The sequence below is a fragment of the Nuphar pumila genome, chromosome 12, assembly GCF_984573655.1.
Source record: "Nuphar pumila chromosome 12, dmNupPumi1.hap1.1, whole genome shotgun sequence".
Lineage (NCBI taxonomy): Eukaryota > Viridiplantae > Streptophyta > Magnoliopsida > Nymphaeales > Nymphaeaceae > Nuphar > Nuphar pumila.
Window position 1 is genome coordinate 13,340,534 of NC_143260.1, and position 15,017 is coordinate 13,355,550.

The following is a 15,017-nucleotide window of genomic DNA, read 5'->3' on the forward strand; positions in this document are numbered from 1 at the left end:
TCCCGTAAAACGCTGGGTGAGATTAGCAATCTCACCCAGCGTTACAACCACAAATGACAAACCCCACCCCACTGTACTGTAGCTCAGTACAAGAGGGACTGATGCAGCCGTCAAGTGTTCCTGCTGATGGTGGTGAAGGCACGATTCTTTGATACAACCTTCACGGTTCTTGATCGTAGCTGCGAAAGGCATGACCCACACAGTCGTGTACAGGACCCAAGGAATAGCAATGCCCACCACGATGGTGAGGCTTGAATTTATTTTCAATCGAATGTCAAATGAACAATATGCTGAATATGAATGAAGAGTAAAGACAAACTCTGAACAGTAATAAGCAACTGAAAGGAAAAAGGAACAAATGCTGAAACAAAAAAAATAAAGGCTGCCGTATTCTTCAAAAAGTGTCTTCACGCAACCTTAGACAGTGCTTTTAAAGATGGCCATTGGATCCGGGTCTCAGGTCCGGATCCGGACCCAAGACAACTTCAATTTGGAATCGGATCGGTGTCGAGCCGGGCCTTCCCTCTTCTGGAGTAGGTGCGCATTACCTTCCTGCATCGGGTCAATTCACCTGTGGTTGGATCCTGCTGCTGGATCCCATCATCCATTCCAAGTGGTGGGTCGGGTTCCCTGGCCGTGCCAGGGTCACGTGGTACCGACTGCTCTGCATCAGGGACCCACAGAGGAGTGGGGTTTGTGGTTGTAAATGCTGGGTGAGATTGCTAATCTCACCCAGCGTTTTACAGTATCCGCTGTCACATATTCAATGAAGCAAATGAAAATGTGAACCATGACAGCAAGCACAACAAAAAACACGGTGGTGACAATATGAAACTACAATTAAATTGTTCGAAAGTGATAACGCAAATATACTTAAATAAGAGGACACCTATACAAATTTTGCATAATGACTCAACCAAAAAAACCTTTTGTTTTTTCAAATAAGATTCAGCTGGGGGAATAGGCCCCCATCCATTCATTACTTCAAAATATACAGCTACAAAAATATACACCCCATAAGGGAACCGAATTAACAAAAACTACTATCTGGGGGTTTGTCTTTCCAACAGACAAAAATAAAATCGTAAGACAGCAATTTGTAGGCTATGGTACAGGGGTTGCCTTTAGACAAAACGAATCTATGACAGAGCTCTTCGCCTGCTCCCTCACTGCTCTAATCCATCCTATCCATCCTTTGTTGGACGAAGTGAAGAATTTCTTCACCTTCCTGTAACAGAGTATCTCCCAGCCTAGCCAGCAACAGTTTCTCAGGAAAAACTGAATCAGAGGTTTACTAAAAAACTTCAGCACTCTCAATCTCTCCCTCCTTGGATCTAAAGACAAAAAAACCCACCCGAGTAGCAGAACTTATCTTGCCTGAGGCTATGTGGAGGGCCCTTTTTCCTGCATTACATAATGAATCAATCCCCGGAACCACCCCAAATCTAATCCAAACTCGGACTTCCTTCTCTATACCTGGTGGCCTTCTAAGCTTCAGAAAAATTTCTTTGCAGCTTGCCCAGACTCCCCTTCAGACTCTTTTTACTGAATATCTGTACTCATCATCTACTATCCTATTTCTTATCCACAACAGCTTGCAGATTATTATATGAAATGTTTGCCTACAACATTCAGCTAACCATTCGATCCTGAATCTCTAATTAAACCACCAGTTAAGTTCCCACTCCATACGTCGATGCAGAACCCTTCTCTTGTCAAATCTCCTAACTATCCATTCCCACACATTTGCTGACACCGAACATGTGAAAAAGACACGAAGAACCGTCTCTTCCTCCCTGTTGCACATATATCACTTGTTGGGGAGTGGGATTCCAAATCTTTGGATCCGGTCTAGGGTTAAGATTCTGTTTGCATAGCCCAAAAATACTGTCTATGAGGCTCTTGTCGATGGGACCAAATGCATTTTTGCTAGGTAGGACCTTGCTCTAGTTTCCTCCCAAACTTCACTTCTAGTTGGAGCACTCGACTCCCCTTTCCAAAGCAATTTGTCCTTGTGATCGCTGAGTAGGGGAAAAGAATCCTCCACCCCCTTAGGCAACTTCAACAATTCTTGTGGCTGTGGGTTCATTTGGTAAAACTCCATGCACTGCCTGACTGATCGGCCTACCGGATTTTGGATATCTCCATTTTCTCTCCTGAGTTCTCATTCATAAGAATTGATTGGGCCTAAGGTTCAGACCAATGTTGTACGTGTGGTACAATACTATAAAAAATATCAATACGATACGCACTCGTATCGAGTGCATATCATATGTATCCTACAATACAGGACCTATCATACCATAGCATACGATATGGGGTGTAGCATACGATACAGGATCAACACACTCAAAAATGGCTAAATCATAATTTTTCAGTTTTGCTTTTAAAGACCTCTTAAGGGCCAACTGCCGCATTTGTGTAGAAGGCATTAGAGAGGTATTCACACAACCTATAACTCATGAGAGCAATTTGGGGGGCTGATCCGTGCGCAAGGGATAGAGTTTTTGCGGTTTGCTAAAATAAAAGTGCATTTTCACAATTTTGTCACTCAAAGAAGTGGGTTAAGGTACAAAATATTTATTATGAGTAAAATTACAAAGCTACCCTCTAAAAAAATTTAGCCTTGAGGGAGACTGCCCCCTGCAACCCTTCGCTAACTTATCATGAAGATGGGTCCGCGAAAATTAAAGAATTATATCAAGGTAGAAATCAAGCTCCACACTCCAACAAAGATGACATCAGATGATCTGTCATGGCAATGGGCCACTCAAGTGATGAGTGAAAATCGAGAGAAACTATTACCATAATATTTTTTTTATATAATATGAAAGTATGAGTATTGTGGCATGTTCTTAATTGCAAAATATTTAATATTTTGCATTATTCTTGATGTTTGATGATGTCTTATACAGCTCGTAGAGACATAAATGCTTCATATGTGATTTTCTGGTTGTATTTTGTGCAATTCATCATTGTTTCATGCGTTATGATTTTTTTTGAATTTTTGCTAGTTTTTTCTGATTTTTAAAAATTTTCATTACAAATTTATGAGTTTTTACGATACAATATGCATCTTATTTTGGGCCTGACCGATATGGGTAACGATATGATACTTACAACATTGGTTTAGACCAGAAGCTCACCACATTCCCATTTTCCACCTTCTATCTCACCTAATCTTCAATGAACTTCCAACCCCATAACAAACTTTTCCACACCCACAAGCCCTAACGAGGCTGCTTAATAGTTTAAAAGCTCTTGTTAGAGAGGTATTTTTTCCTTGAGAGCCTTGCCCACTCTGCAACACTTGCCAAGCATTGTACGCTATGTAAGCTTTATTCAACTCAAGCAGATTTTTCAGACCTATACCCCCTTCCAATTTTGGCTTGCATAAATCTTTCCACTTGATCAAATGTATATGGTTTGTTGGGGCCCAAGTCGTTCCATAGAAGATTGCAAAAGATGTGTTTAATGGCCTCGAGATAGGTTTTTGGAATCTGAAACAACATCACCCAATGCATGGCCACGCTTGTGAGCATGTGTTTAATCAAACACACTCTACAGGCATATGATAAATGTGGGGCTTTTCATCCTTCCACACTTTTCCTTGGCTTTGCTAAGAGCTCCTCGCAATGGCCCAATTTCAGTTGCTCATAAAATAGGGGCAATCCTAAATACCGCACTGGTAACTCTCCCACTCCCCATCCCAAACTTCTCTTACTGTTATCCACAACCTCATTGGATATGCTGAAGGGGATAATGACCGACTTCGCTTTGTTCACATGTAATCCAAAATGGGCTCAAATTCAGCAAGGACGGCCTTGATATTCATGATGGATCTAGCCTGGGTCTTGACTATGCATCATCAGCATACAACAACAGGGGAGGCACATGACCATACCTTGGAAAAATCGGAACTTGAATCTCTCTCTTTTGAACCGCCTCCCCTAGTCTTCTAGTTAAGCATTCCATCACAACTAGAAATAGATAGGGGGATATGGGGTCCCCTTGTCTAAGACCCCTCGCACTGTCAACAACCTGCCCTAAAGACCTATTTTCAAGGCATGCTTCAAAAACACCCAATCTATGTGATCACAAGCCTTAGCCAGATCTGCCTTCAAACATGGTGCAAAGGAATTATAATGAACTAATGAATCAACCAACTCGTGCGCCAAGAGAATACTTTATTGAATCGTCCTTCCTTGAAGAAATGTGCCTTGATTCTTTGAGATTACTCTAGAAAATATCCCCCTCATCTGTTGGACCATCACCGTAGATATAATCTTATATAAAGCGATGGGCCTGAATTTGGTAAGTGTTTTGGCTCCCTCCTGCTTGGGAATCAATGTGATGTGCGAAGTATTGTCTTCTTCTTAATGAAGAAATCTTGAATGGCCCGCTTAACATCCATCCCAACTACATCCTAACCTAGGAAACCCATCAGGCCCCAGAGCCTTATCACCATTGGCATTAAAACTGGCCATTTCACCTCATCCTCAGCCACCGGAGCTAAAAGCTTTAAGTTCTCCTCTGAGACTTTTGGCCCTGCTGCCAAGTCTGATAGCATCTCCCCATCTGCTTACCTTCTAGCTAAAAGATTCTTGAAGTATTATGCACAAGCCTCTTGAATGTCCGTAAAGCTGCTGAAAAAACTCCTGCCTTGTTCCAACTGGTTTATCATGTTACGATTCCTTCTCGCCTTTACTGACACATGGCAGTAGGTCGTGTTCGCATCTCCTGTGAGCCATTGAACACGAGCATTTTGCCTCCAATAACCCTTCTCATCCTGGAAGACTTGAAGGAGTTCCTCCCTTAGTTATGCCTCCTTGCATATATTCTCCTCAATCCCATTAACTACACCTTCTTGGAGCCCTTCTATCTCTTCCCTTAACATCTGCACTCTATCCTCCACATTCCCAAACATCCTCCTACTCCACCGATGCAAGTTGTAAGCAACTTCCTGTAGCTGCTTCATGACCCAAATCATCGGACATCCTCTACAGGTAATCTGCCAACTCCGAGACACTATACTATGACACTCATCCCCAATCATATGAGGAAAACATATGCTTTGTACTAATTTTAATGGAAAGTTCCATCTATTAAAGCATGTCTCAAAAATCAAAATTGTTATCTGACTAACCTGTGACAGAAACTTCAAAGTCATAAATCATCTAGGAACACCCTTGCAGGCATGCAGATTGCTGAATCTGTATCTCTGTATGCTCCCTTATGAATGGGAATCTGGATGTATAAAACCAGAAGTTTGGCTAAACTGAAATTTATCCTATGAGGCAAAAGATTGTTTCAGAGAGATACACAACAAGCAGAACTCATTAAGCTGCCATTCTGGAGCTGACTGCAGACAATTCTTCTGATCAACATTGTGGCTTGCAGAACTTAAGTCCTTAGATCAACACAATGATACATCACTTAGTGTATGTTTTCCATATCCATTAAATTAGCCACCCCTTGTTTATCGACAAATAAAAACTTCCCATTTGGTAGATGCACATTGGCTACAACCAAGTGAACATATGCTCCATTCTCTAACCACAGCTGCATGATCTAAATATAAATATATATATATATATATATATATATATATATATATATGTACAATCATATTTTAACACTGCACTCACAGAAATGGCTTTGCCTGCCTAGCATGTAATGAATTGATAAATCGTACTGCCAATTCAACGTGTAGGCCTAACACTTCAAAAGATACCCAGGCAAACCAATAAAAGTCATCCATTTAAAACTCTTGAAAGGTACAACATGATTCTGTAATGAAATAAGCGGAAGAAACCAAGAATGCTAAAGCATTCACTATGTCCCACACGGACAAATGCAACAAGCACAAGAGAGGAAATCCACTAAGGGATATACAAAGAGCCTTATAAAAAGGCTACACGCATGAAAAATAATATCACTATTATTGAAGAGGAGCTCTCAAGAGCAATACTACATACATGGGGGGTTCCCCCTATTTATAAGAAGAGGAGACCAAAGGGGCTCCCAATAGAGTCGTTGGGAGCCCCCAACGGTCACATATGTGACCGTTGGGGGCCCCAACGACTCCATTGTGGGGCCCCTTTTCGGTATCCAAAAAATACAAAAATAAAAATAAAAAGAAAAATAAAAAATAGTGAAATACGAGAAACAAAATAAGTACCCCTATGGGGTACTTTGTGAAATGACCATAATACCCCTATCAGGTATTATGGTATTATTACATATGTTTTAACACCCCCCCTCAAACTTTACGAGGGAATGACCGAAAGTTTGCCAAGGAGGAACAAGAAGCGAGGAGCAGGCAGGGCTTTGGTGAAGAAATCAGCAAGTTGATATTCTGAAGTGACATATGGCAGTGTTACTGTCCCACGAAGATATTCATCACGTACATAATGACAATCCATTTCAATATGTTTCGTCCTCTCATGGAAAGTGTGGTTGCTGGCAATGTAGATAGCACTTTTGTTGTCGCAACAAAGCTTCGAAGCCCCGGTAATTTCGACTCCCATATCTTGAAGAAGACTTCGAAGCCACACCAGCTCCATTGTAGTGGTTGCCATAGCCCTGTATTCTGCTTCAGTAGAAGACAATGAGACTTTCTGCTGTTTCTTGCACCTCCAAGCAATTAGCGAATCTCCTAGGAATACACAAAAGTCAGTAGTTGAGATTCGATCATTTGGGTTTCCTCCCCAGTCAGCATCAGTATAAGCTAGTAAATCTAAGGAAGAGATTGAGGATAGGAATAGCCCTTTAGTCAAAGTATTTTTAATATATCGAATGATCCGGAGCACAGCACTCATATGCATAGATGTAGGAGCATGCTGAAATTGGCTTGCAGAGTGCACAGCATGAGCAATATCGGGCCTGGTGATAGTCAGATAGGTGAGGGAGCCTATGAGTTGCCTGTAGGGCGTAGGATCGTCCAGCAGAACTCCATCCTCCAGTCGTAGTTTAGCATTGATAACCTCGGGAGTCTCCACCTTTTTATCATCTGAAATCCCAGATTTGGAACATATGTCTGCAGCAAGCTTCATCTGTGACAGTATATACCCTCGAGGAGAGTATGCAACTTCTATGCCAAGAAAGTACCTGAGAAAACCCAGATCAGACATATCAAAATTATGTTTTAACATATTTTTAACTTTAAGAATACTGCTTTCATCATTGCCAGTGATGATCATATCATCAACATAAAGCAGAAGGATGATGATACTATTACCTGCATTTTTAACAAAAAGAGCAGTGTCAGTATAACATGAGCGAAATCCCAATTGTAACATGATAGCACTAAATCTATCATACCAAGCCTTAGGGGCTTGTTTAAGACCATATAAGGCTTTTAATAACCGAAGGGTTTGACCTTGGTTAACACTGATTCCCGGCGGAGGATCCATATATACTTCTTCATTCAACTGACCATTAAGAAAGGCATTTTTAACATCTAATTGAAATATAGGCCATTTCTTAGATGATGCTACCGCAATTAAAGTTCTAACGCTTGTCATGCGAGCCACGGGAGCAAAAGTCTCCTCATAATCGATGCCATATTCTTGTGAGTATCCCTTAGCAACTAATCTAGCTTTATAGCGCTCTAGGGAACCATCACTTTTTGTTTTGACTTTGTAGACCCATCGACATCCTATAGCTTTCTTATTTGGAGGAAGGTGAACTATTTCCCAAGTTTTAGCTTTATTTAAAGCATCTAGTTCAACTTTCATTGCTTCAACCCAATGAGGTATACGTTTTGCTTGATTATAATGGGAGGGTTCATAGTAAGAATGCAAGGCTATTAGACAAGCTCTATATTTAGGTGAAAGAGTTTCATATGAGACAAACCTATTAGGTGGAATTGATTCTCTAGACGAACGCCTAAGGGAGGTTTCTTCTAGGGGTTCATTAAGCCGCAAGAATTTTTCTAAAGCACTAATAGGTTGGGCTTCCTCACGCCGAGTGTATACTTGGAGATTGTCACCATTAGTTGATGATACATCATCATCATGAGAATCATGAGTATTTTCTAAAATGTCCGGATGACTCAAAGAGTCATCATTTGAATCTTCTAAAAGATCATTGATAAACATATAATCAATTTCATTTGATTTTTCCAATATGTCAAATCCATTTTCATCTTCTAAAAAGGTTACATCTTTGGAGACAAATAACTTATTGTTTTTATGATCAAAGCATCTATAGCCTTTTTGATTTTCACCATATCCTAAAAATACACATTCTATTGCTTTAGGTGACAATTTATCTCTTTTATGTAAAAGAACAAAGCATTTACACCCAAAAATCCGAAGACGATTGTAGTCGGGTGTCATATTAAAAAGTTTTTCATAAGGAGAGATATTATTCAATTTTGAAGATGGCATCCTATTGATTAAATAGGTGGAGGTTAACACGGCTTCGGCCCAAAAATTTTTAGGAATATTTTTAGAAATGAGTAAGGATCTAGTGGTTTCCAAAATATGCCTATGTTTTCTTTCCGCTAGACCGTTTTGTTGAGGAGTTCTTGGGCAAGATTTTTGATGACAAATGCCATGTTGTTTTAGATATGCTTGAAAATCATTTGATAAGTATTCTCCACCCGAATCGGATCTAAGAATGGATATTTGACTTTGAAATTGATTTTGAATTTTTGCATGGAATTCTTTAAAGAAGTTAAAAACTTCCGATTTAAAGTTAAGAAAATAAATCCATACATATCTAGTATAATCATCAATAAAAGTAACATAATATGAATAACCACCTTTAGATAGAACCGGAGATGGCCCCCAAACATCCGAATGCACCAATTCAAAAGGTCTTGTTGTCACAAAGGATCTAATAGGAAAAGGAGTAGACTTCATTTTGCCAAAAATGCAATCTTTGCAATTGATATCTTTTTCTTTACAAAACTTGTGTCCAAAAGGAAAAAGATACATTTTAGAGTAACTTGGATGTCCAAGCCTTTTATGCCAAGTTTCAATATTTTTGTCTTGGACATAAGTACAAAATGAGGTATTTGGAAGCATTAAATTATCCATAAAATAAAGGTCTCCCTTCCTATGGCATTGCCCAATCCGCTTCCCGGACCGGAGATCCTGCACAAAGCACCCTTGGGATGAGAAAGATATTTCACATCCATGGTCGGCTATTTGAGAAACGGAAAAGAGGTTAAGATTTAATTTTGGAACTATTCTAACTTTTGGAACAAGGAAATTTTGAACATTTTTAGAATCAAGAGTTCCAACACCATTTATTTTGAGAAAAGTTCCATCGGCCGTAGAGACACAAGACATTTTTGAATTGGTGTGCACATTGGTTAATGCATTTTCATGAGGGGTCATGTGAAAAGAAGCTCCGGAATCTAAAATCCAAGAGTACGTACCGGGAGGTGATGATGAGGCAATGGCGGCACCGGAGGTGGAAGAAGTGACCTTTAAGATTTGTTGAAGAGCCAAGGAGATTTGTCCAAGAGTGTCTTTGAGATCCCCGTTCTTGCCGTCATCTTCTTTGGTGGTGGATTCTTCAACGGAAGCCACCTTTGGCTTGAATGCCCCATTTAGCTTTGGGCAAACGGGTTTAATATGTCCCGGCTCATAACAATGGTGACATATAATCATTTTTCTTCCACCACTCCCTTGCTTACCAAAATGAGGTGGTTTGTATGTTTTAACATGATTGCCGGGTTTAGATACGGCAAGAACTTCCTCTATGCTTTTACCCATGCTATGCCTAGTCTCTTCTTGAGTAATCTCGGCAATAGCTTCTTCTAAGGGAGGAAACGTGGATCTATGGAGAAGTGAGGATCTCACTTGTTCAAATTCGGGACGAAGCCCAAATAAAAATTGAAACAATCTATCTTGTTCCATTTGTTTTTGTCTTAGAACCACATACTCCATAGATACCCATTTAGGCTCTAAAAGAGCCAATTCATCCCACAAAGGATTTAGAGCACTATAGTAATCTTGTATGCTCATGTCGCCTTGTTTTGTGGTTCTTACTTTTTCTTGCAAGAAATAAGCTCTTGCAAGATCCTTTTGGGTAAACATACCCTTCATAAAAAACCAAGCTTCATTTGCCCGGCGGAATTTTGCAATATTTGCACATACCTTAAGTTCGACATTATTCATAAACCATGCAAGGATTTTTGCATGGTTGCTCTCCCAATCTTCCATTTGATGATTATAATCTTCAATGGCCTTGAGACGGGCATCGCCTTCAAGTGCTTTCTCTTGATCTCCTTCCATCTTTGTGAGCTTAAGTTGGGGTTTCGGAACGGTTCCCATTACATAACCCCAAAGCTTCTTGCCTTTGAGATTATTCTCCATTGCGGATGCCCACATCATGTAATTTTTTCCATTGAGTTTGAATGATAGATCGATCTTGACTTCCATTGCTACACAAGGAAGATGTGAGAAAGAAAGGAAGTAGAGAGAGACAAGATTTTACCTTTAGAAGATCTTATGGCTCTGATACCATGTAATGAAATAAGCGGAAGAAACCAAGAATGCTAAAGCATTCACTATGTCCCACACGGACAAATGCAACAAGCACAAGAGAGGAAATCCACTAAGGGATATACAAAGGGCCTTATAAAAAGGCTACACGCATGAAAAATAATATCACTATTATTGAAGAGGAGCTCTCAAGAGCAATACTACATACATGGGGGGTTCCCCCTATTTATAAGAAGAGGAGACCAAAGGGGCTCCCAATAGAGTCGTTGGGAGCCCCCAACGGTCACATATGTGACCGTTGGGGGCCCCAACGACTCCATTGTGGGGCCCCCTTTTCGGTATCCAAAAAATACAAAAATAAAAATAAAAAGAAAAATAAAAAATAGTGAAATACGAGAAACAAAATAAGTACCCCTATGGGGTACTTTGTGAAATGACCATAATACCCCTATCGGGTATTATGGTATTATTACATATGTTTTAACAGATTCCACACATTCATTTAACAGGGCGGCAACTAATAGAAGTCATTCTCTGTGGTGCACATTTACCAACTCAGACACATAGTTTGAAATCATGACACATCATTCTTAGTCTGAATAGTTGATCCAAGCATGGACTTATGTCATCAACCTCCAAATTTATCTCAATCAACTGGAGTTTTTAGGTTGACCAGCATTCCATGGTGACATACTCTCGAGCCTAGCTGTTGTAAAGCATGGGCAAGTATCACTATATCAGTGTTGCTTGATTATGTTCTTGAGTATAGGTAAGTGTCTAGAAGATGCAATCAGCACTACAATTTGACCCATAATTAATACCTGCAAATTACAAGTGAGTCAAATGCCGCTTATATGACTACAAGAGGTCATCCCCAGAGTCATCATTCACCACTGAACCTTGGCACACTTGGAATGTCGTGTCGTGACTCATGAATCACAGCTCAAACATAAATAGAAAAAATGTCATGAATTCATGATCTAGAAATGTCTTTGGCAAGTCTTTCAAACACTTGAATACATGTTGAGGTGATGGAAGCATGTGTGGAGAAGATTTGGGTTGTAAGGAACACATAATAGTTAGGGTGAGAGAAACACATGCAACCCTATCTGTAGCAGGAGAATATTGGGCGGGCACCAGGAATGAAGCATAGGCACTTGCCAATCCTTACCATTCTGAAGCTCATTGAAGGACACTGAAATAATGTACCAAGGAGGTAGCACATAGCCAGTTAATCATGCACAAGGCTGGGAAGTAACACCCATGTCTTTCAAACACTTGAATACATGTTGAGGTGATGGAAGCATGTGTCGAGAAGAGTTGGGTTGTAAGGAACACATAATAGTTAGGGTGAGAGAAACACATACAACCCTATTTGTAGCAGGAGAATATTGGACGAGCACCAGGAAAGAAACATAGGCGCTTGCCAATCCTTACCATTTTGGAGCTCATTGAAGGACACTGAAAGAATGCACCAAGGAGGTAGCACATAGCCAGTTCATCATGCACATGGCTGGGAAGTAACACCCATGTTCTTAGTTTCTATTTAGCATTGCCCAACATACATCCTCAGCACAATATTTTATTCACTAAAAAAACAGCATGGCCTGGAGACAACTTCCAATGGACCAAGTCGTGATGGTTAGATTTTCTGGATCACTTAAAACACCATCTTCTTCTTGGTTGCCCTCAGAGTCTGTACACTCAAATATTTCAGGAGTGACCTACTCCAAATGCCTCTGACAGAATTGTTCACATTCTTTCCCTGTGGGATTGTTTTCATGTTCTATCCAGACTCTATCTTCCGACACTTTGAACTCTGTTTCAACTTCAATTTCAAGTTCCACATATTCGACATTGTCTCCAAATGTGATGACTTCAAGAGAAAGGTGCAGCCAAAAGACTATGTAGGGTTGGATCTTCACCGACTTCTTGCTGCTCTTGATGAATCTATAGGAGGTAGCCTTTTCTGAATATTTTTCAAGAGTCTCTTTTGGAGCATAAGAGACAAGGATATGATTCATAGCTGGTCATTGAACTCCTGCACAAAGACATACTTAAATGAAGGTTATTCAGCTTCTTCAATTCATATTGATTGCAAGATCTGAGGCATCCTGAAGTTACTTTTGACTTATGAGATCAATTAGATCCAGCATACCAAGGGATGGTAGCATTTATATCTATAACACAGTCATCATGACTGCACATGTGCAATTTGCACAGAATTCAGCATGCTGGTAAAGCCAATTTTAGTCGCTTTAGAAAAGCTACTCCAAGAAATGTGTCTCACATTCTCAGGAGAGTCATAAATTGGCAATTATAATATTCCACTGTTCCTTCAAGGCTGCCAAAAACGTTTCATAGCTTTCTGACCAAGCACATTTTAAATTCTTCTTCTTATTCAACATTTCCACAAAAATGAACACAGAATGAAAGGGATAAAAAAGGGAATTATCAAGCCGTTGGGGAGGAGGGGTCGAGAGCTACTGGTCACCCGGTTTTACCAAATCCTCAATCATCTACCTTAGCCAGCTGTTTAAGCTAATTCTCATAAATATTCAAGGAAGAAGGTTAAAGCAATCAAACCTCTTCATATTTGTAGTCTCGATCACTGCCTTCCCATGGAAAGCGAGCCTGTAACACGATTCCCTCTCCTTCTTCATTCTCATCAATAATGTCACCTGCAAGAAGCACATAAATGAAAGGTAATCAATACTCATATGATAGCACCAACCCGTGGCACACTTTTTCCAAAATTTCACTAAATAAAAATAGACCTCAGAAAAAAGATTCAGCATTGGCACACTAGCGCTGACACCATGAGGCTAACTTGTTTAGGTAACAACATATTCACAAGATAACCATCACATCCACATAAACAAGGAACATTATAATGCTCTCCTGAATTCTCACCATCAAGATCCTCCCCAGCATCACCATTCTCATCAAGATGAGGGTCAACTTCTACCTGAATCCAAAATCATCCGGACAGGTTCATTAGATTAAAGTTTTAATACAGTAACTAAGAGGAAGATGCTAATGGACCTGGCATCATGTGCACTTACAGGCTTCTTCTTCTTTTTCTTTAATCCAGAAAATGTAGAATCAAGGCCTTCACCAACTACATACCACACATTAAAAGAAGCATGCAGAATTAAATTAGTAGTTCTCATATTTCCCATTAGTAATAGATAGATAATCTCACAAGCACGATCAAATTTCACACCCGAAAGATTCTCTGTTTTCTCTACCAATTTTTCAACTGCATCGTCGGTAGGTTCAGAAATGACAACCTTCTTCTTTTTCTTCTTCTTGGTAGGGTCAAACGGAGCAAGCTGTGAAAAAACAAAACAATGAACATCACATTCATAGCTCTTGAAACAAAGCCGATGTAGCCCGTGAGGTAGTAAATCAATATGAATCCACTAATTATCCCAAAGATTTGTGACACCCAAGAAAAACAACATTCAGCAAATCAATTATAAACACTCAACAATCTGGTTGCCCAGATTCATAGTTCAAAATGCACGCACTTGTGCAGCACGAAGTAGGATCGAAGTTTTAACTCCCACAGGATCAAAGAAAAAGAACCCTCATTCCATCCGAAAATCGGATTGAAAATCAATTCACAATCCTTAGAGACGTCTAGAATTCTTGAACTGGTCCAGAAATAGATAGTAAACACTAAAAGAATAAGCCCATTAACACATCCAATGAAAAGAACTTCAATTTGAACGATTGAAACCATTTCGACAGATAAAAAAATAAAAATTAAACACAATCGACAGCATCCCAAACACATCATTCGTAACAAAATGTGCAATAAACTCCACAAAAACCACAGCTATCAACCTCTCCCATATCTCAAAAACAGCCTTAATAACCTAAAAAACGCATCAAAGCCACAAAAACAAAAAAGAACCCGATCAACTCCATGAATTCTTGAATGGGTGGTCCCGAAAAAATTCAGAACAAAATCATCAATCAAAGCATACAAAGAGCATTGATCGAGTTCCGAAAAAAAGCCAAGGCGGGGACGACGGACGGACGGAAGAAAATGGAGATTACAGAGAAGATGATAAGAGTTACCTCCGAGACCTCCTCTTTCACATCGACGGGAGCGTCTTCCGCCATGATTGCTACGGAACAAGATCGATTTCCAAGATTTCGAACGCCTGAAAAAACGAGGAAAAGATCAATCGACGCAAGGAGAGAGATGTAGGGAGTAAAAAAACTCTAGATTTACCAGCTAATGGATTTGGGGTTTGGAGAAGGGAAGGATTATCAGGGAGACCTGCCCTGGGGAAGAGAAGACGCGAGTGATTTCCTTTGAGAGTGGGGGAGAGAAGCGAGAAAGGTAGGAAATGGGAATAGGGTGAAAATGGATCGGGTACGGTTTGGATAATGTGAAATCCGAATTCGAAATTCAAACAGTGGATCCGTGTTGTGATTCGGATCCGGGTCAGATCCGATGAGGTACGGTTGAATCTGGATCGGAAATATATGTGGTAACACTGGTAATGCTGAATCCAGTGAAAAAATATTAAAAATAAT

At 40.0% G+C, this 15,017-nt stretch overlaps 1 protein-coding gene across 2 annotated transcripts in view; it reads right to left on the minus strand.

Moving 5' to 3' along the window:
- Nucleotides 1-14,809, minus strand: part of LOC149820046 (eukaryotic translation initiation factor 2 subunit beta-like) — a 31,646-nt gene extending 16,837 nt beyond the window's left edge. The window contains exons 1-6 of one of the 2 annotated variants that reach the window (XM_089983829.1): nucleotides 14,710-14,809; nucleotides 14,553-14,638; nucleotides 13,690-13,798; nucleotides 13,529-13,584; nucleotides 13,377-13,431; nucleotides 13,050-13,144 (exon numbers count right to left, since the gene is read on the minus strand). In XM_089983829.1, the coding sequence (XP_089839955.1) occupies nucleotides 13,050-13,144; nucleotides 13,377-13,431; nucleotides 13,529-13,584; nucleotides 13,690-13,798; nucleotides 14,553-14,597 (360 nt within the window). In that variant the 5' untranslated portion in view covers nucleotides 14,598-14,638; nucleotides 14,710-14,809. The remainder of the gene's footprint in view (nucleotides 1-13,049; nucleotides 13,145-13,376; nucleotides 13,432-13,528; nucleotides 13,585-13,689; nucleotides 13,799-14,552; nucleotides 14,639-14,709) is intronic. The other variant, XM_089983830.1, reaches the window with a different exon arrangement.
- Between the last annotated feature and the right edge of the window lie 208 nt (nucleotides 14,810-15,017).